The sequence below is a fragment of the Stegastes partitus genome, unplaced genomic scaffold (genome assembly GCF_000690725.1).
Source record: "Stegastes partitus isolate 25-593 unplaced genomic scaffold, Stegastes_partitus-1.0.2 Scaffold7, whole genome shotgun sequence".
In the NCBI taxonomy this organism is placed as follows: domain Eukaryota; kingdom Metazoa; phylum Chordata; class Actinopteri; family Pomacentridae; genus Stegastes; species Stegastes partitus.
This window is the reverse complement of record NW_007577738.1, coordinates 1,120,230-1,146,792: the sequence shown is the minus strand read 5'-3', so window position 1 is coordinate 1,146,792 and position 26,563 is coordinate 1,120,230. Positions and strand designations below refer to the sequence as shown.

General features: G+C 39.5%; 1 protein-coding gene across 2 annotated transcripts in view; it reads left to right on the top strand.

Annotated features, from left to right (window-relative positions):
* The window catches only part of nalcn (sodium leak channel, non-selective), an 84,089-nt gene that overhangs the window by 7,735 nt on the left and 49,791 nt on the right, over positions 1-26,563 (top strand). For both annotated transcript variants that reach the window (XM_008282237.1, XM_008282230.1), the window contains 6 exons: positions 2,182-2,333; positions 3,801-3,943; positions 4,217-4,321; positions 9,422-9,508; positions 23,738-23,869; positions 25,577-25,744. In XM_008282237.1, coding sequence (XP_008280459.1) covers positions 2,182-2,333; positions 3,801-3,943; positions 4,217-4,321; positions 9,422-9,508; positions 23,738-23,869; positions 25,577-25,744 — 787 coding nt within the window. The remainder of the gene's footprint in view (positions 1-2,181; positions 2,334-3,800; positions 3,944-4,216; positions 4,322-9,421; positions 9,509-23,737; positions 23,870-25,576; positions 25,745-26,563) is intronic.

Below are 26,563 nucleotides of genomic sequence, written 5' to 3'. Positions count from 1 at the left end.
AAATTTTGGGCAACAGAATATATAATATTTGTACAATGAGGAAAAATAAATTGGGATGGAGTGAACGTGTACACATGTTGCTGTACAAGTGTTGAAGCTCATTTGTGAAGGTTATTAAATGTAATTGCTGAGTTGAAGGTGATGATAATATAGAATACGATGCTAAGAACAGGAAATCCTTGTGGAGACAAAAGATGGAGAAAGTGACTATCATGGTTAAAGCCCCAGGCTGCAGAGAGAGTTAACACTAATTATAATAATTAAAAATTCCCTACATTGTCCAGCCTTTGTATTAAGCTCATCCATCTCTCTGCGCTGATGTGTGCGCACCGACCCCAGGGACACAGCATACATCGGCCATTAGTAGCAGGAAAGATAGCGCAGGACTTTCTGATATTTGACAACCCTCTGCAACATCAATTTAAAAGTGATGTGGCAGCTGTGCATCTAATTTGTTTGCACTCCTTTACTCAAATCCCTCATATATTTTTATATACACACATATATATGCTTCTAATGGGGGTATTTTAGAAATATGTCACACGTGGACTGATGTGTCTAATCTCTATCTGCCATATGCCCTTGGCACAAAGTCAAAGCTCCTGAGCTTTTCACACACAAGGGATTTGCTGGAAATTGGGAAAAAAATAGCAGGGGAGACATTTTCTGATATGGATATTAGGAGAAAAGGGGCTTTGGATTTACGAACAAAGTAGGGTCTCCCCTTCTGAATGTCAGGATTTTTGCCATTGACCTCGTCGCTCTTTAGCTCCTTGGCTCAAATAATGTGCTGAGGCTTAAGCAGGGTGAAGCATATCTGCTGCCTGAAGATTTGTGTTTTGAAGATTTCATTAAAACTATATCGTGATGGTTATAGTTTGCGGATTTGAGAGCTATTCTAAATTAATAAATCTGTTAGCTTTAACTAAGATGAAAATCTATGGAATGCCGAGTGAAGGTTTTATTACATCGTTGTGCTTGTTCGTTTATTTTTTTAATATATTTTTTAGCTACTAGCATTATTTCCTCAAGTGTTAATTATTATTATTTTTTTTTTTTTTTTTTTGTAACTATCCCTGCTTTAGCATATTAATGGCTTGTTATTTTGGTCCAGTGTTGTAAGTCAACATTTATTTAGTTATTTATCCAGCTCAGTCCAGTGTGACAGTTTTTGGGTGTATTTGTTTTGTAATATTTTTTCATCAGTTACAGCTGATTTATTTGATTTGGAATTTAAAAATGTGTATCTGGGCAATTGTAAATATTTTTCCTTCATGAATTTATGACTTTGACATTTTTGTTATTCATGCTGATTTATATAAGCTCTTATTTTTGGGATTTTATGGCCAGTGCAGTTTTAGATCCAAAACTGGGATGCTTGCCATCTCATGTTGGATTTCTTTCAAGTCTTCGAACAAATATATATAATTTTATTAATTCTGTTCTATTTCTAAAAATGTTGTATATTTGCTGCTGTGATGCTGTCAAATTATCAGCTGTTATTAGATATTTTGAACCAATTCATGTAGCAGCATTCTTTGGAAAAAGAGCACCGTTACTATTTCCCGTTATGTGTTGAAATGCCTCTTTCTTGTGACTTAGTGTCAACAACAAGCAGAAGTCAACAGGAGCTCTACGTTTAAATTATGCAAAGCTTTACAAATTAATTCTGGTGTTATCAAATTATAGCTTGAGAAAACCAATCATGAATATTTTCTTATCACAAACATGTTTTGTTCTGTTTATTTGACTCACAAAATTATTAATATTGAGTTATCGCTGTACATTTTGTCTCCTCGTTTATCTTCAAAAGTGATTCCTTTGATAAAACACTTTGGTATTTTGTCGTCCAGAATAATTGGCTTTATCGGGATTCACCACTGCGCCTCTGATTGCCCTTTGTGATAGTGCAATAAATTATCCCTTCTGATCCTGTACCCCTTAATAAACAATTTGGATGAATGTCTGGGCAGGCAATTTGAAGGCATTAATTTTCATTAGGGAAATCAACCAGCTCCTGGTAACACCTGTGGCTAAAAGACAGGGACACCGAGCCGGAGGAATTTACTCACACGTCACCCTCTACAGTATAGTTTTCTCCTTTTTCCCCCCCAGACATTTATTCCATGTATCACCTGTTTACACATGATTTATTACTGTTTTTGTCTTCTTTTGGTGTAGTAATGTGACATGGAACAGCCTGGCGATCCCAGACACACATTGCTCCCCTGATGGAGAAGGCTACCAGTGTCCTCATGGCTTCAAATGCATGGACCTGGAGGAGCTGGGCCTTAGCCGACAGGAGCTCGGTTATAGTGGATTCAATGAACTAGGTACTGCACATATCCTGTAATGTTCTCATACACGTACAGGATAGTCATTACATTCACGGTTTACGTTTCTCACATATGTCAAGAGAACAGATATGCTAAAATGGACTAAAGTCTGCTCCCTGGTGCTAGATATAGAAACCGAGACATTCACATGTTGCAGCATCCTGTTACCTTATCAGCTGAATGCTTCCCAGATCCAGTGGTAGTACGCAGTCAAGTGCCCCTAATCTTTAGATAGCCGTGAAGGAGACTGAGAGCTTCACAGTAAACGGCCCCTTAATTTATACATAATTGACTGGAATATGGTGCATTCAGTGCGATGTCCAGTCCAAATGTGTGACCTAAATGATCTACCAGGACACTCTGTAGATAACCGTGTAGCTTTTATGTTGCAATAAGTGCATTTTAGAAGAATTAATAGTATTGTCCATTTACGTTCATACAGAAGGAATAAGGTAATTGCAAAACCGAGGCTCTGACTATTAGGACGGTCAGTTTAGAACAATGATTTGAATCATTTGATAGTTTATCTGCTAGATTTGGACTTCTCTTACTAGAGTAGCCACATATTATCACTGTAGAGTCTCAACATTAGAATGTTATTGTGAGGACAAATAGTATTTTATATACTTTTTATAAGGTTTTAATCCCCAATATGTAAGTTATTCAGGTAACATCACACCATAAATACTAGTATAGGGTCTTAATGTTAATATCAAAACTTGTTAGGAATAACAGCAATCAGAATCTATTGTACTGGAAAGCACTTTGGCACTTTGTTGTTTCAAATGTGCTTTTAAAAAAATGGTGACTTAACTTTAAAACCAAAGTGGTGCAATCAGAGAGTTTGTTTATGAACAGACAGACTCACTAATCCGTTAGTCCTTTTTTTGAAAGGCAAAGGGACACAGACTACTCTCCAGCTTTTCAGACATTAAAGTAAAATGAAATGGTCTTTCCTTCTTGATGAAATCATCTTTGGCCGAGTGTTAAAAGTACAGACAGTTCATTTGCAGAGAGCACATTAACCAGAAAACAGCCAAGAGTTTCACTTTGTAGTTTGGCCAACGTACATAATTTATGTTAATTAGCTACATCGGATCGAATTTGTCAGCGACAAAGGCATGCATCAAAGATCAGTTCATCATGTTAATGAGTCTGCCAAACAGTTGGAATTTTAAATCTTGTCATTATAACAAAGAGACTGTGAGGATACCCGAGCTCTGTATTTTTAACCATGTAAGCTGTCAGAATTTACATTCATTATAGATAAAAAGAGAAACTCAAGGTATGGTCTTTCTAAAGGGCGTCGTCTTTAGGGAACTGTAATAATTGGTGTGAGGTTCGCAGACATCACTGTGTTAGACTAAAGACTACACTGACATTAGTTTCAAGAACAACTTCATCTGACTGCACGTCTTTGTGTGTGTGTGTGTGTGTGTGTGTGTTTGTGTGTGTTTTTCGTAGGTACGAGCATCTTTACTGTGTATGAGGCTGCATCACAGGAGGGCTGGGTGTTCCTCATGTACAGAGCCATTGACAGTTTCCCTCGCTGGCGCTCCTACTTCTACTTTATAACTCTCATTTTCTTCTTGGCATGGCTTGTCAAGGTTAGAGCCAAGACTCTCTTTCTCTCTCTGCTGCACTTTTCATTATAATTTCAGGGGATATTTGAACACCAAAAGACTTTGGTTAATTGACATAACCTAATATTTCACCTGCAGACATGATGATCTCCCCTTGTTAGTAGAATATTCTCTGGCTAATGAGAGAATGAATATCGCATCACAGTGAAAGGAACTCACTTGGTCATTTACTTTAAATTCCCAAAACACCTTTGCTCTCTCGCCGTCTCTCACTCCCTCTGCTTTTCTCTTTCACAGAATGTGTTTATTGCTGTCATCATTGAGACGTTTGCCGAGATCAGAGTGCAGTTTCAGCAGATGTGGGGGTCGAGGAGTAGCACCACCTCCACTGCTACGACACAGGTATGACTGTCACACTCGCAGCCAAAAGCTGACTGAGTAGTGCCACAAAATGTCACCTTAACAAACTGCGCTCTTCGTGTGTCTTTGCTCGTATGCGGTGCCTAAAGCCGACCTGGTTTTAAACATTTATTGCAACCTGTCTTTCATTTTTTATTTTTTTTAAGCTGCTCGTCTCAGGTTTTGAGTGCAAAAAAAAAAGAAAAAAATCTGTTCATTCATCAAAGTTGAGCTCATCAAAGTTGCATGAATCCTGAAAAAAATCAAAGAAACGGACACAAACACTTTTTGACAGGAATGGCTGTCTTAGGAGTGCATGCTCATCAATAAATCCCTTCAGTAAAGTAGAAATCTGACTGCCTTGAAGGCTTGTATACAATCAGATGTCTGTTTTTTTTTAATAGATTGAGCATCAGAGTGTGTAATATGAAATCCATTTAATTAAAAAGTAGACCAGATAAAAATGACTCTCTTGTTCTAATGGAGCTGGGGAGACATTTATTTGGCCAAGTGACAAGTGAGCTCTCAATGGCAGGCAACAGTTTGCTCCACACTTTGCTGCTGGCTGTGTGAAATGTCACTTCTCTGGGGGAAGATGACTTACCTCAAGTCATAGTACTCGCTCTGGAATCAAACTCTCAGATAATGGATGGACTCTCTTCTTTTTTGGAGCTATGGAATTATTCCTGCTTTCCCAGTGACACTGAGGATGTGGAATCTGATCACGTGGCTTCTGCTGTTGGGAAAACCAAAGCTTTTTATAAGGAAAACAGATTTTTTTTTTGGGATCTTAGAGAAACTCTGAAAGAAAATTCAGAAAAGGAAAGCAGAGCTGTGCCCAGGTTAGAGTTTTCTAAATCATTTAGGCTTCATATAGTCAGGGACGTTCTTTGCGGGCATTTGGCTCATCAAATATTATACATTTTGGCTGATTAAGCTAGTGTTTTATCATAAAAAGGATTTATTGGTGCCGCCAGACATCAAAGACAGTAGCAAACGTGTCATTTTTTCTTTCTTGTTGCAACGTACATAAAAACAAAAACCAGTAACCTGTGTAGACTGTTATATTCACAGATAAATGGTGAATTAAATTAGTTAAAGTGATATGCATATATAAAAATATGTGCTTGTTATCAGGCTTATGTGCTCTTTGCAAGCCGCGTCTGTCCTCTGCTGAAGATGGCTTATGAGATAAAAACAAGTCTCACTCCGTTACACCCCACAAATGCGATTGGAGTGTGTTTGTCGTCACAACAAATCCTCGGTTCAAGGATATAAATAGCTGAAGTTATCACAAGGTATCTGGGGTCACCTTCAAGGAAAGGGTAAGAAGGTTGTTGCTTTGCGAAGAGCTTAGAGAAGAATTGCTTCTCTTTGGCAGTGAAAGGAAAGTAGTTTGGGCATCTGATCAGCATACCTTCAGGATATATCCCTTTGATCCAGAACATACTGAAGGATTATCGCTTTCACCACGAAGAGCTGGACAACATGGCCGGGGAGAAGGACATCTGGACAACCTTGCTTAGCTTTATTTTGCCAAGCCTCATGTAGTCTTATGTGATCCAACTCAGTGGCAGTGTTTGGAGTGGAGGTTCAATTAGACATCATCTCTCATTTCCTGTCAGCTCTCCACTATTTCTGTATAATAAAAGCATAAAATGCCCCCGAAAAAAATTTGATAACACAAGATAGCTAAGGTTGCAAATATTAGCATTGTAATAAATCACTAAACAAATGACAACTGCAACGTTTAAGCAAGCAAGTGTTATGAAAGACATTTCACCTTAAGAGTTTAATATTAGTTTTAAAATTGCAACTTGGATTTGGCTGGCTTAATTCAAGATGGATGTTGGAAAGCAAATTACAAGACTGACCTTGAAAGATGCTTTGTTCTCATAGCTGATATCAGTTTTTTCCTGCTTTTTTCTATCCTGCAGTGGTGGCTCAGTGGTCAAGGCTCTGGGTTTTAAGGTTGGGAGTTCAAGCTCCAGCTGGAGTACAGCACTTATACCCCTGAGCAAAGCTCCAGGAGTGCTGTACTCCAGCGGAACCTGTGCCTTGACCCCATCTTCCTATCATGCTGGGATATGCGGGGAAAAAAATAATTTCACTGTGCTTAATGTATCACTTCACTGCCTGTAAATTGTCTAGAGACAGGCCATATGTTAGAGAGAAATAATGAGGAATATTTGCAGAATTCAAGGCCCTAAAACACAATCAGTTGCAAAAGGTGAGGACTGAAACAGCAATAATAGAAAAAAGTTAGAGAATTTTTGGTTAATCCTATACAAGATTTCTCATCATTGTTCAATCCAGATGGCAGCCATTTATGTTAGGAATTAGCACTGACGTTTTACAAATATCCTTTTGGGTAGGACAAACATTGTTACTCCCTTCATGATTTATGCTCTTTTTCTGTTGATGCGACAGGCATTAGTTTGCCTCTTCCACATTTACATCTGACTGCTGTGTGGACTGACCAAGACGGTTTGAAAGTAGGTCTGAAGCAGAGAGAAAGTATTTAGTGAAATGTAGGATTTATAATTACATTACAGTTGGAAACTGGGAAATGTAGGCGACAGCTGGATGTGTTTAGAATTAATAAAAGTGTTATATGTGACAGCGGCTATGTAAACACTAATAAATATATAAGTAATACATACTGGAGCAATACATCTGCATTTGTATTTGGCAGTTTTGTTGACTGTAGAGGAAAAGCTATCAGCTGCCTCTGTTTGGATTGGATCTGAACAGAAACATTAAGCAGGTTTTATTGCTGTTATTCCCTCTCAGACTTTAAAATGACACATCTTGGAAAGCCATGAAGCTAAAACCTCTGCTACTTCAGTCATGATGGAAAACAGACGAGTGCCACTGGCACACTGCTTTGACCTTGAAAACAATTAGCCTTTCTTGCTATTATCAAAATTAATTGTAATCACATCGTCATGCCCCAATCTTTATCTTAGAGGGGGAAAAACTAATTAGCTGTGGTGTAACACTTAACTGTCAATCACAGAGGCTGAAACAATATAATCCTTTCTTTGTGTTTCCCCAGAGAGCACGGTTGGTAGGAGGTGGCCCTGGGAGACACAACCCCATGCCACATTCCCCATTTTTTGACTTTGCTATACTGTTTCCTTATTATTGAGGCTTTTTAATAGAGATTAGGCTGAAAAGCTTCTGTTGATAAAATGACAAAGGATGAATCAACTTTTGTTTTACATGATCAGGCTTTTCCTCCTTCATTCTGATGAGTTGTAATTAAGGGCTGAACTTTGTTGAATTTCATTGAACTCTACTTTGGATTCCCCAGAGTTGAATAATATCAACCCTGTGTGTTTGACATAGAGGCTGTAGATAGTATTGTCCCTGCCAGGTTGTAATAAAAGCAAAGACTAAAGTGAAACAGGGAGGGAGAAAGGTGTGTATTGAAAAATTGTATGACAAATGAGGAAGAGAAGTTGAAGGATTTTTATGTGTAAGAAGCAAGTAGCAGCTATTTGAATTGGCCAAGATGCAACAGGAAATTTAAATTGGGAAACTTGGGCACCCTTCAGATTTTACGCGGTCCTCACAGTTGCACCCCTTCACATACAATTACACAGTGATTTAACCCACTGCTGAGTACACAGAAAGATGTCAAGTAAGTCTAAAAGGAGATTCATGCAAAGGAATTTCTAGAAATAAGTATCTCCCAACCCATTTAACAAACAAAACATTGATATTTCAGATCTGACTATCCTGTCAAACGGTTTCTTGACTTATTTTTATCCATGTTAGCAGCATATCAGTCTGGTCAGACCTCCACTCTGGACCAGCCTGAAATACTTCAATAAGTACTGGGTTGTATTTTGTACAGACATTCACAGTCCCCGGACAATGAATCCTACTGGCGTTGGTGATCTTCAGACTTTGCTGGTAGTGCTACCAGCAGTTCAAAATTCTTGCTTTACCTTATCTTTGGACAGATTAACACACATTTTCTCCAGACATTTCTGCTTTGCACCACCAGGTGTGGTGAGGTTTGCATGCTTTTTTTAGTGATGGGTTTTATCAACTGTTGAATGATATGTAGCGATCATGTTGTACCCCCCACAAGGGATCCTGTCACTTTCCATTTAGTACATCAGGTCAAAGTTTCACAGCATCCCATGCTTTAGCTTTTGACTAAACACCTAGAAAACCTAATGACATTCCCATCAGCCTCAGTCATATTGTGTGTTTTGTGTCAATTGTAAAATGCTGAAATGCCAAAAAGTAATTTGCATTTTAGCATTATCATTAGTTCGCCAACATTAGTATTTAGCTCATGGCACTGCTGAACTTCAATAAATGTCTCGCTGAGCCACTTGCTTGGCTGTCGTAGTCTGTACACACTTAGAGTTATTATAATATATATGTATGCTATGATAAGAGTAGGCAGTAAGCTGAAATTAAAAACTACGGTTAGGTCTTCTGTCAAATTAGAGTAATTTCATAGCGACTGAGTCGTAGGTGAGCTGGTGTGCTTGAGTTGCAACAAGTGTGGAGGGGTGACCTCATAGATCCGCACATTCTAAGAAAAGCAATGGTGCAGAGTTACATCTAAGGCATTTCAATGCAGCAATGGATTATTTTAATGGAAATATCTTCTAAATATGCAACTTAGACACATAGAGAGGAGTTTTAAGGGCTTGAGTCGGTGACCAGAAAAGGACTTTAGCTCGTAGTTGTCATATTTGTTATGACTAAGTTGTTACATCTGTGTTTGGGAAGAATGATTGATATTTATGAGTGAACCAGCTGTCTTCACAGCTTGGAAAGCCTCTGCTGTGATATTGGTTTGTTTTTATTTCGAGTGTTAAGTCCTTAGGCCTGCATACTGTATTTAGTAGCTACCATGCTGTTTGTGTGGGTATGAATCTGTGTGTACAATGCCTTCAGCTTTTTGGTGGTCACAGATGTTTTATGAAGATGTAGCCAAAGGGTTGATATGTGTGTTTTGTGTTTTGTCCAGTACTTTGAATGGTATGCAGTTTTTTGGGTTTTTTTTTCGTGTGTGTGTGTGTGTGTGTGTGTGTGTGTGTGTTCTGCCACTTATGTGCTGTCCTCCTGCCACAGATGTTCCACGAAGACGCTGCTGGGGGATGGCAGCTTGTAGCTGTGGACGTCAACAAACCACATGGCAGAGCGCCTGCGTGCCTCCAGGTAAAGACAACCACATAATAAATATGCTGCTGGTGTAAACTGTTTCTTTTCTCTCCCTCCTATGCATAATTCTTATTCCGCGTATTAAGAAAGAATCAGCAAACTTCATCCATTTAACAACTGACACGGACGCACGCAGTATCACCTCATTGTTTTCGCATTTGTCTCTGTCTTCAGTGGCTGTGTCAAATGGCTAAGTGATGGGATTTTAAATGAGGGGAGGCTCATGTTTGATGTGTAGAGCTGCACTAATGATGTCGCTCCAGTGATAGATGAGTTTTAAATGACTTCTACATAACGGCCGTCGCTGTTGCCGCGTGGTCGGTGTGATCCAAATGGTTGGGCTTTAAAGATAAGCTGAAAGCAGCGGGCGTTGTTTGCAGCTGGCCTACTGTTGATAGTGGCGTGGTGCGGTGTAAAAGGCTGGGCCCTCGCTGTGAGAGACTGCCAATAGAGTCTCCGGCTATGAGAGGAAGGATGGCTGTCAGCACCACCCTCGTGGAGTAAATACTGCTCCAGAGCTGAGCTTTAAGGAGGTGCACAAACAGAAGCATGGAAGAGAGCGCAAATAAAGATAGAGGAATTGGGTAGAGAAGAAGGAAAAGGAGAAGAAAAGACAAAATGTGAAATATGCAGTATTCCCATTAAAGCAGCATGTCCCCCAGAGCCTCATCATCAGTTGGAGGAAAGATTTAGACAGAGGGATAACCAGAGGGATAAACACGGCTGACTTCCCTCTGAGCCTTGTGCTGCATTACGCGGAACAATCAAAGACTTCTTCATTTGCCTTATTCGCTCATACCAAACAGCTATCATCGTCATCAACAGGAAGACCATTCAGATGATCAGTAGCACAGGGTCAGAAAAACACAACCTCCAGTTCAGTGTGTTGGCAAAGAGAGAGTCCTGATACAACAGAGGACTGTGTGTCGAGAACCTGGCTTAACATTTGGACAATGCAACGTCACCTAGCTTGGCATCACCTAACAAATACACTCAACAAGCCATTTTCAGTACTGTGATGGCAATCTCCGGTGAATAAAATCACAAAAAGTTAGTCTTTATGGAAGTTTAATTCAGCATCTGCCGAGTGAATGAACTGAGTGCAGTGAGTGAGTCTGGAAAAGGTTTTTATACAGTCAAGGACACAGGTTTTTTTTGTATGTTATGCTTAGCTTTGAATACAGTAAATAATTGCCAGCGTCATAAGTTTCACTTTTATTGCAGATTTTATAGTGTTACAGTGTTCTGGCAGCTTTTGGAATGAATGGATTATTATTCAAACAATCCCTCTTATTGATACATGTATGTGGATTTTTTCTTTTTTTTTTTTCAACACTATTTTATTTTTAAACACCACCTTAACAATGCAGACTTTGTGTAACTGGCTTTCTGTGAAATCGACAAAAGGTCAGAGTGCAGGGCAGCTCACACCTCCATCACACAGACCGCTTCAGCTCCCAGCCGTGGCCCAGATATTATGATAGATGTCTGCTGTCAGAGAAGGCCTCACATATGAATACCACAATAGAAAAGAAAGTAATACTGAGAGGAATGGTCAGCGTGTCGCTCTTTTTTGCTAATAATATCGGAGGAGTATATTTCATAGTGTGGCCAGTGATACACAAGACATTTATTTTAATACTTTGACAGTACTGGAGTAAAGAATGAGGTAGGGTGGTTGAAGCGATCCAGCTTGTTGTTTGAGTTCTTCACACTCAAGCAGGGTTAGGCGACATGTGGAACAATATTATCACTCCTCTTTTATATCGATCAGTGTTGCTAATTAGCACGAAATGTATTTGAATAATGAGGAAAGAGACACATTTAACATCAGAATTCATGGATACACACAATGTCTATTACCATGGAAAACATAACTCAATTGTTTATGAGAAAACTGTAATTTGAACGTTGAATGAAAAGATTTGTTGTGGTTCAAAGTAATCATTTGTTTTATTTAGGATCATTTGTATCATTACCATATATAATCATTAATTAGATTTTCTGTGGAGCCAGCATGGGCCAGCATTAATGCCCGAATAAGCCAGCAGCGGAAGTGCTTTTAAATAAACATCAGAGAAAATATACACATGCACATGTTGGCGGCTGCACATTGGTACTGGCAGTTGTATTTGCTTTCATAAGCCACATAATAATACTATGTTAAAATATATTGGCTCTCGCTCACTATTCTCTGTGGGATGGTAACTTTCCCTTTTGGAAAGGATGCATTTCTTGTTTTCGTAGTGTGCCTGCATGTGTCGCAGTGGATTTCACTCTGCTGTGTATCCAGCTTTAGAAATCCAAACCGTTTCCAAGTCACCGATGTTGTGTGATAACATCAGTGTTTTCCTCATCTAGTGCCAACGTCTGACTCTTTCTGCAGTTGCAACTTTTCCAATAATGTGTGTGTGTGTGTGTGTTTTTTTTACTTATTTTTGGCTCCACTTGTGTCGGCTGCATAACCCTGTTGCTGTAGCCTGATTGGCTGATTGTGCAGATGAGTGCTGACCCAAATAGAAAAACACATTTATTGTAACTATTTTTGTTATTAGTTATTGTTAACATAATTTAATTGCTCAGCCGTACATTTAAGCAACCTTCAAGTTTAGTTTGTCTCTTGTCAATACATGGATGCATTTCTTTTTTCTTTTTTTTGCTATTTTGGAAATGACACATTTACCTCATTACTTGGAATGTGAGCATACATCTAATGAATATTCCATGACAGTCATACAACCTTTTTTTTTTCATTTTGTCTCGATTCTACTAAATTACTCAACAATTGGAGCCTTGGCACTTGAAGTTAAGTGTCAGTGTTGCCCTTTTTAACCCCGATTCCCAAAACCTGCCATGTAAAAAAGTTGTTATCTCTCAGAAAAGTCACAAAAATTACAGCATTTATCAGAGTCAGAAGCTGTGAAAACGACTTTTGTATGGCCCTTGAACTACTCATCTGTGATGTTGCATTATTCCAGGAAACTTAACCAAACCTCGCCTTAAAATTGTGATATTTATTCAAAATCACTGTGTTCTACCTGTCTCATAAAAGAATTTGCCGATAATTAACCCTTTGTACTAATCGCATTCTGTACATAACCAATATTATGTGCCGTTCTGTTAAATCATTGAAGCCATAAATCAACTGTGACAGTCACATGACAAAAATTCAGAGACTTTTTGACTGAACTGCAGGCTGTGTTTACACAGCGCAGATGGGAGGCACGTATGGAAACAAATTAGGAGAGTAGGTAGTAAAATATCTAGAGTATGTGGAGTCCCCATTTTGGTTAGGGTTCAGGTTGGTAATGCCCGTGGGTGTTTGGAAAAATGTTGTACATGTTGAAGGTTTTTTCCATTTTTGTAAAATGAGTAATAGAAATATCAACTGTAGTCTTTTTTCGATTCATGACATTATAGCTATATCATATAGCACAAAGGACATGTCTGAGTTCTTTCTGTCTTTAGCCATGGTTCTGTTGTTTCCATAGAGGTGCAGGACTTTACATTGCAGAGAAAAATGAGCCTAAAGTGAGTTAAAGTGTGACATGAGCAAAAAACTGCTTGGGCATCAGAGGGTTAATTCTTCCTGCAGTATCAGGGCATGACAACTTTTAAAGTTAATCTATTGTTGTGATCAAGATTGTGATTTTGGCAAAAAACTAAATAAAGCAGTGTTTTGTTGTCAGTGATGTATATACAGTGCGATCTTTAGCCCCTTTGGGCACAAGTTAAGGTGAGACAACTAGCTAACAAGTGGTTAAAGTTCAGTAAGAATCTGTGTCTTAGTTACAAACTGAGAAAGCGAGATGCCTCCCTTTGTTTTTAGAGTGAAACAGTCTCCTGCAGAATCATCTGGGAAGACAGGACTAATATTATTCATAGTGAGCTTCATTTGTCCCACCTGGTCAGCCACAGATCTATAAGGTTCATTTATTTCTGATTCTTTTTTTTTCTCATGGTACATTAATTATGTAGATAATCAATTCAATTATTAATCATCGCTAATGTTTTTCATTGTCCACCACGGAAACCAAGAAGAAAAAGAAAAACATCAAAGGGATTGCATTAATCATGTGACATCATTTAAAGAGACTGGAGCAAGAGCTTGATTATATGAAGGATTGTTCCAGAACTGCCGCCGGCCTGTTTGAGGACAGTTGCAGTGAATTCAAAACACATGTTTTTGTAATCGAAAAACTTGCACAGAATAAATGATTTGTTATTATGTTTGTTGTGAACTCTAAGTAAGAGCACCGCACTGCAAGAGCTGCAAATAGGAGTTGTGTGTTCAGCTATATATTTAAGTAGTCTGGGCCGGTTTCACAAAAATGCAACTTTAACCTAAAAGGCCACTCTACCCTCAGGCTGGCTTACAACTTAGACCTCTCTTCCCACTGTAACAGCCGACAAAAACAGGGGAAAGCAGCTCATAATTTGTGCTTTAATAATATTGTGGAGTGAGCACAGAAAAGGGAGGTTTTTTTTGAAACTGCAGCAACCTGTTGGAAATTGACAGGGGTCACAGTTTTATCTCAAAAGAGGCGCTTTTTTTTTGTATTGTTACGTTCTTCTGCTGTAGCTGTTCTTGATTATTATTTGCCTCACGCTTGACACTTGAGTGATCAAGCAGGCAGAAATTTGAAGAAGTTTATTAGTTGAATAGTACTGAGTGACTTTGACACGCGTCATCCAGTGCTTAAATTCAAAGTCATCCAGTGTTTTCCATTGTCAGCCACACACTGACAGCATTTTGTGGCATGTCAAGCCATCAAACCGCTCTGAAAATGTTTTTTTTTTTGTTTTTTTTTAATTATTTTAAATTTTATTTTTTCCATATTGTCAATAAAGTGCAAGGTCTAACCCAGCTCTTCAAACCACAGACTGGGTTTATAAAGGCGGCGATGTTTTGATGCTTTTGCAGATAATTCATTTGAAGAGGTTGACTTTGTCTCAGATAGTTTACACCAATAACTTTTTAACAATAATTACTTTGGTTTAAACAAACTGTGTTTGCTCATAATATGCTTTGGTAGCGTAAAGTACACTTTAAGATTTAAGTTGTACAAGTGTATTAGGGCAATACTCAGATCCTTTCAAGCAAGTCATGTGAGAGACATTTATCAGGAATATTTCAGATTTAATGTTTATAAAATTTGTCAGATCTAATTATAGTAATTAGTCCATATTCAGAAATCGCAAACTGTGATTTCATTCACCTCTAGTTCCCAAACAAAGAAATACACAGTAGAACCAACGATGTGAGTGAATTAATGAATGAATGAATGAATGAATGGAGGTAAATAAACTAAACAAATGAAACTTTGGATTTTTTGTGTGCTGCTCTGGAATGCAACCACCGATAAACTGGTGTTGTGCTCCTTGGTACGCTACAAACTATTGAAGAAAAAGACAGAGGTTATGAATGACTTCTGAATAAAGACTTGAAAGAAAATTGGTGCTGCAAATGTTAGTTAAAAAATTAGAATTTTCTTCATAGCTTTGTATTTTTCAGATGAGAGCTGCATGGTTTGGGGAGAAAATGTAACTGCAATTTTTCTGACAAATATTTTAATTTGATTTGGGATTAGATTTGTTAAGGTCGAGCGTCAGTTCAATATTCAGTGTCAGATAGGTTCAAAAACACTCCAAATATAGCATCAAAAATGTGACTACCAGCCAAGGAAGACAGCATAAAATACATAATTGATAGCTTCATCACCTCGCAGCTAGAAGGTCGCCGGTTCGTGTCCCGATTAGGACACCTGGGATCTTTCTGCATGGAGTTTACATGTTCTCCCCGTGCAGCGCGGGTTCTCTCCGGGTTCTCCGACTTCCTCCCACAGTCCAGAAACATGCTGAGGTTAATTGGTGATTCTAAATTGTCCGTAGGTGTGAATGTGAGTGTGTGTGTTTGTCTCTAAGTGTGGCCCTGCGATAGACTGGCGACCTGTCCAGGGTGTCCTCTGCCTTTGCCCTGAGTTGGCTGGGATAGACTCCAGCACCCCCATGACCCTTGTGAGGATTGAGCAGTGTATAGATAATGGATGGATGGATAAAATTGAAGAGACAACTAGTTGTGTGTATCCTCAGTTTAGAAGGTTGCACTTTGCAAATTGAATTGCATTTAGTTGTGAAATTGACGAATTGATCAACCTTATTTTAGATGTTTTGATATCGTAAGTTAACACTAACTATCTTGGAAAATAGAAAGAATCTCCCACTGTATACAAAATAAACACACAAATAATAATTCATTCTCTATAAAGCACCTTTACATAAACACTACATTGAAAGAGATTAATGACTTTGATAACTGGACTACCATAGCAGTACTGCATGTGCAATAGTAAATGTTGTTGTATAGTGTACACCTGCTTGTCTATATACATGTTCACATGTAATGGACAGGCTCAGTTATATTGTTGTTTTTTTCTGCAGTTTCTGTTCTTTGACGTTGTAATAGATGGTGTGAGAAGGCATGCCATATTATGTTGGTGTCATTTTTGATTAATGATGGATATCCCCCCCGCTCTCTTTTTCTAAAGCTTTGCCAAACACCTTATTTCATTACTTTTTCACCCATATCAGAAGGGAGCAGCGCTAGCTGACTAGACAGGTCGAGTGAAGGCAGGCAGTGGAGATCCAGCCTGCAGGGCCATCTGCGAGTGCTGGGGAAGTGAAGTGTGAGTTTCTGTTCTGCTCTGCCTGGCTCCAGAGTAATTGGCCGTCAAATGATTAAAATGTTTCAGGGCTGGCAGGTGGGTGCTATCTACAGATAGGCGGCCTGTGTGTGTGTGTGTGTTTGTGTCCCTGTATTTGTCTGCTGCTTGCTCACCCGCACCTGTCGGACTGTCTTTTAAAACCACCTGTACGTGTCCGGTCAGGCCGCCATGTTTCGGACTGTCAGCCTGTCGATCTGCCTGTTGACGTCTGTCTATTTTTGCATGTCTGTCTGGGTCCAACTGGCTGCAGCAGTTGGGGATAGCACATAATTGATTAACCACCTGCTCTTTTTGGAGACAGAGAGGAAATGGCAGCTTCCTCTCCTGAGGTGCTACAAACAAAAATAGCCCTCAGCAGGGAGCATCTTCACTTTGCTGTCCACCTCTGCCAGTTGTTTTTCATTGTTTTTCTTTATCGAGTGACAATGTCTGTGTAATTTCATAATGATAACACGTGCCATCCACACTGTTGTGCTTAAGTTTAACCATGCACTTAGAACTTTGTCAGTGGTTTGGGCCAGTATTCTGACAACGTCATTTAAATTTGGTTTACAAAGTTTAAGTGTAGGTGGTGCTCTTTTCTTTTTCTGTTTGCAGACATGAAAGCTATTGTTGCTAATGAGATCTACCGACAGCAATCTACCAACAACAGACAAAAAGAAACTCAGGTTTATTTTATCTTTGCTTTGGGAATTTAGCCAGACTACCTGTTTTTCCCTGTTTCCAGGATTTATGTACAGCTGAGCTAACCATTTCTTGGCTCTGCCTTCATATTTAATGGACAGATGCTTTTTGTGTTTCATCTCTTAGCAAGAAAAAGAACAAGCATATTTCCTAAAATGTCAGGATATTGCTTTAAAGCCAAAATTAATATTTTTTTGGCTGTACTTTTTCGTCATAAATGAAGCCATATTTGCATATACAGCATTTGCACATGTGGTTCGCTGTGTTTTGTCATGTAATATATATTGTTATGCTCAGAAACTGAAATCTGTAGCAGAGTTTATGATTCACAACACATGGCTGTTCCATGAGTTTGTAATAGTGACATCCACGTACAAGCTTTCTCCAAAGGTTTGCCTATAGGACATTTCCTAATGTCAGCATATCCATAATGTCCTACTCCCTTGCCTTTGAATAGAGTGCTCTGCATTGATTCACAGTGTGCAGTAGACATTTTTCTAAGGTTTTTCAGTATTTTTCCTGGGTTTCGCTCATGAAACAAGTACAGTATAGACCAGCGGAGGTTAATGAAGTGTCCCGTTTCTTTCCCCAAAGATCTGGTCCACTAATTAGCCCCCGATGCTCCATCACACAATAATTACACTGCAGATTGCTGCTTTGACTGCTGTAAAATAGAGAGTGACACTGTCTACAGGTGTATCCCACTGGATGAAAAACGTCAGAAATGAAGTAATTTCAGTGTTAGAATAAGTAAACCAGCTTTTAAAGGATCGCTCAGCAAGAATAGGAACGCTGTGATAGATGTTTCCTATTTCTAGTAATCCAGGAGGATCATGTGATTAATTTTGCATCGTCTCCTTGGCAATGAGGAGCTGATGTTGCTCACTACCCTCCTCTCAGCCCTCTTGTCTGCAGAGCTAAATACAGAGTGATGGATAGCCCAGGAGCTCACTGGGGGGTACTGAGGTCCGATGAATGGAACACCTCTTTGACCTCTCCCTCCCAAGCCAGAGGTTATTGATTCTCCGGAAGCCTCCTTTTCCCCCTGCCACTGATCTTTACCCTCTGGATCTTCACAGCGAAACCTCTCGTATCATTTTAAGCTTGCATGCACGTTCGCACGATGTGTCAAGGTTAAGGTCAGTTTGTCTCCGTGTGGAAGGAGAAGGAGGGCACCGAAGATAGGAAATGAGAGGGGAAATGAAAATATCATTACAGATGCATTGAGAGGTAGATATACGCGTATAATGTGAAATAAAATCAGCTGCAAGCAGAGAGCGAACAAGATGTCAGCGGTCCAATGACATCAACTTTCTCAGACAGAAGGGGATGACAGAATTTGATTGTTTGTTCAGTCTAGACTGCAATCAGACAGGTGCATAGTGATATATCCTGAAATTAGATGAACCAAAGAGCCCATAACGGAGAATCAGACAGGAAATGGACGCAGAGGTGGCAAAGCACAGCAGATATTATTAAGAGTAGGAGGGTGCAGGCTGGAAGACCATCATGTTTTATTAAGACCTGTTTTCCAGCCAGAGACATGAGTCAGCCTGCTCTAGTCAAGGCCATAATAAGTCAAGGGGCTCCCACTTCACTTGATCCCCAGCACGGCAAGGTTTTGTACACCAACTCCCTCAGCCAAAAGCGTTAGATTAAAATAACTCTGTGCTGATACCACAATTTGACAATAGATTTGGAAATTAGGATGCTCGCTCTACATGTTTTCATTCAGTTCTTGACAGAACTCTTGATCATCATAATTTATTTGCTGTCAACAAATACCAGTGCACAAACTGAAGAGATAACTCAAGTGAAACAGCCTGTAATCCCACTCAGTTTCTTCTTAATCTCAGTAAACAGGAGATAGAGAGAGAGAGAGAGAAAACTGTAGCGGGAGTAGGAGCCAGAACATGGCCCAGTCTGTTTGTGACAATTCCTGTGTGAATACTGCTATATCCTGCCAGCTATGTGCACATGTGCTACGCTTGTCTCATGTACCAGCAGAAAGAGCATTTGTCCTTCTTGGCAGTCTGCGTGAACAGACAGAGCATGAGGAAGCAGTCAGTCTGCTTCACTGGCTTGATTGTGTTACAGTTGGAGTCCCAGGAAGTGTTCCAGGTATAATGCATGTACATCCCCCGTCATCCCGAGGATCAGTTTGGTCACTGACATCAAGACATCTCTTATAGAAAGTGGTCTCACCTCATTTGTGAGATTCTAGTTTATGTCACAGCCTTTAGAAGGTGAGACTGTGCTTCACTGTTCAAACTGACTTGGCGTAAATTGGTTAATAAAGAACACAAGTGCTCAGACAAGCAGCCAGAAAGGCCTGATGAAAAGACAAATTGCTGTTTATTTCGTCTTATTTAATATGATGTATTCCAACCCAGAGTGCACTGTTTCCCCCCAAATACCAATTTACATGCCACTTGAAATTATATCTTTTTCTTCACAACATTATTTGCATACATAATTTCTATCATGTATAATCTGTCGCAGTCAAGAAAATAAGAGCTGAGCTGTATTTTGCAGATGTACTGTGTAAATATATCAGAAATTAAGCTTTGCTTTGCCATCAGACCAAACGATGCCAGTGTTCTCTGGATGAACGCCAAAGCCACAACTTAATGTGTGGCTTCTGCTTGCAACGCTTGAATTCAGCATGCGTGTGTGTGTGCTTGTGCCTGTGCACAGTGAGCACCTGGTGTTTCAAAGAACCAGCCAGGAGCCACACAAATAAATAGCATCCATCAAACAAGTGGGAAAGGATTTCAGAGACATACAAGCTGAGAAACATCAAACGGCAGGGGAGAGCCATCTTGTCCCGCAGTTCATGCTCTTAAATTGATTCTGACATCTTGAGGCCATATACGGTCTGCCAGTGCCATCAGCTGCATTGGGCAAACTAAACATTTTGCCTTTGGAATGACATGGAGAGTGTTATCTGGTGAAGTGCACCACATCTTTAGCCAGTCTTAGGGAGAAAAAAAAAGAGGAGGGAATGTGAGGAAGGAGATTAAAAGGTTGTTGTGTGACAGAGCTGGATGGGCAGACTGTATCTCCATATGACAGAGGTTACAAACGCACACCGCTCTCCAGCTAGCTCTCCAGCTTTTCTTAGCAGTGTGATTCCCAAAAGCTGACAGAGAATATGGGCAAAGTCAGGACCTTGAGAAAATCAAGCGTTTCATACACACAAGCGTGTACTTTCTGTTCTCTGTCAGCCTGCCTTTGTCTCTCCTGCGCCTTGTTTCACACACACACACACACACACACACATACACACACACACACATATATACACCCACAGTCGCACGCGCACAGCTCCATTCAGCCAAAACACCCATGGGGTAGAGCGTCTGGTTGCTGGAAATGTCAAACTGCTTTGTCACGTCCAATCTCAGTCAGGGAGCCTAACCACTGCGTGTGGAGAGTGGGCATGTGTGTATGTTCCGCAAAAACACCCATCCCCGAGGCCGGCCGCTCTATTGGCCCGGGCGTTGAGTTGAACTGGGCAAAAATTATGACCAAAAAAAACCCAGAAAATTAAGAAGACACATTTAAGATGCTATTAGTGTCAGTGTCACAATAGAAAAAATGTTGAGTTTGATTCGATACCTGCTTAAATAATAGAATGATACCACAGCAGAAACCTCAAACATCAGGATGAATAATGTTATAATGTATAAATAACATGCAACTTTGTTTTCTATGATTGAAAAAAAAAAAAAGAGAAGAAAATGTTTTGACAGTAAAAAGAAGCCAACAATGAAACAAGTGTATAGGCATTTTCATGTCCAACCAAATCTGGAGTAACTCTAAGAGAACTCTTAAGATCAATTCTTTACCTGCACAGGTGTGTCCACCTGTACATAATGTGTTGCTACTTTTAAAAGCACAACTTCTTGCAGGGATAGGTGCAGCAGTACAAGAGTACTTTAAAAAGTTCTTCACCTCACCTCAAAACAAGGGGCATAACACCCAGTTTGGGCTGTACCTGTAAACTACAAAAGCCTTAAATCACCATCCATAAAAACTCAAATGTTTAAAAGCAATTAAAGAAAAAAAGAGAGGAAATCTTGGAGCTGGCTGCTGTTGCTCCTGGACAGTACGTCCGTCCACACAACACAGGTAGCACAAACAGCCCAATGTGGCTTTAAGCTGTAACCCCATGCATCTAACTCACCCCACTTGCACTGTCTGGCGTCTGTTTCCCAAACTGAAATCCCTCTTGTGTGGCCGCCAGAGCGATGATGAAGTCATGCATGCTATTGAGGAGAATCTGGAGGCTCAAAATGTGACCTTCTTCCGCTAAAGAAAAGCAAAGCTTGAACATCGGTGGACCAAGTGCATTAAAGTTATTGGAGACTGTGTTGAAAAATAATGCAAGAACAATCTTTTTCCTGTGATGTTTTCCTCACATTTGAAGCAACTCACTTCATATTTTTCCTGCAAGAATTCAGCTGATGTTGTTGATCTGCATACTGTTGAATACCTGATTTTTTAGCAGCTTGCAGTAACGTGGGTTTATGTTGCCAGTGTGAATGCTGCAAGATGTTGGCCATATTGGTGAGATAGCTAAAAAAGATACAGCCTAATTACGCAGTTGTCATTTTCAGTAATTATCTCATCAAACTTAGATGGTGAAAAAAAGTTACGAAATGACTCACACTTGACTTATATATGAGGGCATGACATACTTATAATATCTGTCACATTCACTAATCTGTGTGAATTCTTTGTACAAGCCTGTCTGTCGACTGAAGAGATGTGTTGGCTTCCTCAGTCTGCATAGCTTTAAAACCTGCGTCGGTGGGCTTTCCCTCACCGTCGGCTGTGTAAGTGAATTAATTCCAAATTTTGCTCCGTGCGTCTACCTTATCCACAATCTGTGCACCGTCGGCATCAACGCTCAGATTTGCAGCCATGTCTCGGGGTGGGAAAGCTCCTAGAGAGAAAAATCGTCTGGCACGCCCACTTTGCCTGCAGGAAGTGGAAGCAGAGTGACGCAAACACATACAAACAGTCAGTGATATTAATCATTGACTCTTAAAACACTGCTGGTCAATGCAAGTATTGATAAAACTGGATTTGGTATGTTTTTAAATGCAAGGTATTGCAATATTTTTCAAGTACTGGTGTACTGTACAACAATAGATTCTGCAGGTTTGGCTGGAAAAACTACAAACTTTCAACCGGAGAGGTCAAACACTGATTCATCAGTTGTGTCATTCAGTTGTTGTCATTTTTCTGTGGAGGAAAGTCTCCTTAATTTAGTACAATACTTAAAAATTTTTTAGTTCCTTAAAACAGCCAACACATCATGTAATTTACCCACAATTTTGAAGTTCAGTTGGACAATTTTATCTAATAGTTCTATTATTTTCAGAGCACTGAACCTGGTTGCAGATCAGGCTTTGCTAGACTTTAAAGAGTTTGTACTGTAAGTGTGTTCTTGCGTAGGAGGGTGGATGGCAGTGGTCCCGTTTTCCTGCGGCGAAGTTGATCTTTCCAGCAATGCTGCAAACACTCTTCATCTGTCTTAAAGTCTTCCTCTCATTTTTTTTTTTTCACTTTTTTTTTTTCAGTCCTTCCCATTGCCAATCTCACATGCAAGTCTTTTTTTAGGGTGAGTGATTCTGCCCACTCACAAGCTGTTCATTCCGCCATACATGTGCAGTTCAAGGCTGCGATCACATCTGTCGCATTGTTTTCCAAAAAGACTGCGTAGTTACTGTGTTTGTCTAAATGAGGAGTATGTGCTTTGTGTCACTCACAATGTGCCATGTTGCAGTTTCTTTGCATTCTTCCCTGTCATAATTGTTTCCATAATGTGGCGTTCAGTGCCACTGCAATTCCCGTAGGAAATAGCATGCATTTATTGCCCCCTTTCTTTCATGTGCTTGGCTGCCTGAATACGTACTAACTCTGCTGTGTGGATGGATGTTTCTTGCAGTAACTAATGAAAGCCTCCTGATTGCTTTGAATTTCATGCAGTATAGTTGCAGGCCCTCATTTCCTGTTTCTATATATTTACATATGATACAGTCGCTGTTTGGCACGCCTAATAAAAAAAAAATCCTTTGATGCTACATTTATGCTTTTTGTGCAGCATCTGACGCCCATCATCTGTCTTTCAGCGTGTGTTTCTTATGAGACCTTCATTTTGACTGTAATATAGGATACAATCATGATATATTATAATACAGGAAAGTCACACTATATCATTTATCTCATATTTTATTGTAAATTCTAGAGAAAAAAAAAATGCTTGGTGTTAGTTTACTTCATGCTCGATATAGGAAGAAATGATGTGACAATGAATCAGAAGAAAAAGTAGAGATAAACTTGGTGAAAAAACTAAGCGCAGAAAACTAACTGACTAATTTGTTTGGGCTCCTGCCAGCAGCACCAATACAAATAGCTGACAATGTTCTCCAGTGTAGTATAGGGCAAGTGACACCAAGTTTTGGCTATGTGGTAAGGTTGATTACTCACCAAGTACTAAGTTAATAGTTGCTAAATTTAAAAGAAATCTATGTTAATAAACAAAATGTATTTCAAAAATGCATCACATGATCTAAATGTGTAGGATCTTTTGTTATTCAGCGGTTCTATGAAGAAAAGTCCAGCTTGTCTGTCTGTCTTGTCTATGTGAGAATGAAAAGGATTGATTTCAGATGTTGTGGCATCATAAACCTAAACCAAACTTTGATGTGTACCATTGGGAGAAGCTGAAAGAAAACTCGCATTCTCTTTGCCTGTTGTGTGCAATTTCCATTGATTACAACTGAACACTGCTCTGTCTCCACAGCAATTGATGCGGTCCTCTGTATTCCACATGTTTATCCTGAGCATGGTCGCTGTGGACGTCATCGTCGCCGCTAGCAACTATTATAAAGGCGAGAACTACCGCAGACACTATGATGAGTTTTACCTTGCAGAGGTAGGATGAGTTTTTTGTGTTTTGTTTTTTTTTTTTTTGCAATTTCCTTCTTTCTCCTACATTTCCAATGCAAGCCGTTTGACCACGTTTTATATTTAAAGCCTTGTTTTTTCTTTATTATTAGATAAAAATAGCATCTTGTTTTTGATTGTGCCCCATGTTCACAGAAATAAAAAGCTTATTAAATGACCTACATGTGGATTTTTTCCTACCGTAGAGGCCCCTTTTTGTGAATGTCCTCTATGGTAATGTTATTAACTGTTATTAATAGGCATTTAATCCTGCATAAGCTGAGTTCCCCATGATACTGTCCAGTCCACTCACATGATCCAGCTGGTGATTTAAGGACGTGTCTGCGTGTTCATAACACACATATTCATATGTGTGTTCTTGTGAGATGATGGGTACTAGATTTTTTATCTGTGATGATGGATCAGCTTTAGTACATTTCTTTGTTGCTTGTATTGTTTTGTTTTAGAGCATACACATGTGCGGCACTGTATGTGTCACGTAGGTCGGTTCGATGTCATCTGTATGCAGGTGGTAACACACCAACAAAGACGACAAGGAGTGTGCCCACTTCCCCCATCCCCTTCATACCTTTCTCCCTCACACACAGCTGAATGAAGCAGATAAGAAAAAGGGGGGAAAACACACACACACACACTCACACAATATTACCCTCTTTCACTCCCACCATCCATATCATACAGCCATCGATCTGCAGATTTGTTCCAATCTGTGCGAAGGCTGTGAAGGGAAAATAGGAAATGGAGGCAGTGGGTTTAGAGTTAAATGGAGAAATGCTTTTTGTGGTGCCAATTTTACTCTCCCCTTCTTACAGTATGTCCCCTGCTGATGACAGCGGCAGAAGAAGGATTTAGAGCCTTTGCTTAAAGGAGCACTCCAGTGGTTTACTATTGCACTGAGATAAAGATGGAGGAATGGAACGGGCAAATTTAAAACAGAAAGGGCGAAATCAGTGCAACGAAAACCTGATCCTTTAGTCCCTACTATGGGTCAAGCTCCAAAGCACAAGATCCTACATTGCCCTCGAGGCAACTTAGAAGTTATAGTCTTTTGTTAGACCATCTCTGACTGGCAGACATTCAAACCTTATGCTCCTACTTTCTAAAACAGGCTTTCTCTTAAAAATCTGTGAACCAACATCGTAGGCTGCGTAGTACTGCCTGAGACAAATAGATGTACTTTTTATTGGAGTGCTGTAGATTGCCTCAAGGCATAAAATGCCACACAGTAAAAAAATAGTGCAATAGAAATCAACATACACACATATCATCAGGAAGTAATACAAGTGAAAGTACTCATTAAGCAGCATTCAGTGTTGCATTATTAATTATGTCATTAGAATGTTATTGATTCATGGACATGGAAGCAGGATTTTTGTGTTGCAGCTGGTGCATTTGAAGAATCTTTATATATCTTTATGTATCAGTGTAATCACTAATAATGCATGGTGTTTTATAAACGCATCATCATGCATGTAAAATCATAATACGAAAAACTGTAGCTGCTAGATAAATGTGCAGTGTAGTAAAGATTCACAGAACTGAGTGAAGTTCAAGTACCCCAAGTTTTTATCCCTAAGTCTAAATGTAATTCGTAGAATACTTTATGTTAACAGAGATTTGCACTGACTAGAAGCAAATGCCGGCACTGATTTCTGTTCTCTTCCTTCCATCCCAGGTTGCCTTCACTGTGCTGTTTGACCTCGAGGCTCTTCTGAAAATCTGGTGTCTCGGCTTCACTGGCTACATCAGCTCGTCTCTGCACAAGTTTGAGTCTCTGCTGGTGGTGGGCACCACGCTGCACATCTACCCCGACCTCTACCATTCACAGTTCACCTACTTTCAGGTACAGGCACACAAATACACACCTGCACATTTGCACGCACGTGCACAAATGCCTGCTTGCATAAACATATATAAATCCCCCGTGCTGAATGTGAAGCTGAATCATCTGCACTTGAAGAGCAGAAGCTGTGAATCATTTTATGACATTTCTTTCCTGTGACTGTGCATTAATGAGTACAAATCAATCATATCACTCTTCTGTGTTAAAAACCTTTCCTCTATTTATTCAAAAGGCTTTAAATGTACTGTCACCACAAATGTCTGACAGCAATTCTGTTAAATTGAATTCTGAGTGAAACTGTAGCCTCTTTCAGTAGTGTGGCATTTTAGGGCCGATGTTGTGGCCAATATTGAAAAGATAATGGATGGTTTTAATCGTATAATACCATCTCAAATTATCAGGGGCCTTCTGCACAACCATCTCTAGTTTGCTTAAAAGTTTTTCATCATAAACTATGAATATTTAAAATGGTGTCTGTGAAATTTTAGATTGATATATGAACTACTTACTGAGATTTCTTTTTTGTGTTTTTCCGTCGTACCACTTACAGCATATTTATTCACACATTAACATTTTTGTGCTAAGTTTGAATGACAATATCTTCGGAACTATTAAATATAAAAGCCCAATACTTTTACAGTTTTTTTCATCATGTCATTGATTTAGAATCTTTAATAGTGGAAGAAGGTCATGTAGACTCTGATTATGTGTAAGTTGATTTATGCAAAGAAATCGAAGTCCCCTCTCTGAGCACACATGAACAAAAATGTCGATGTTGAATGCAGAACTAGTGATATTTTTTGAATCATGTAGAGTTTC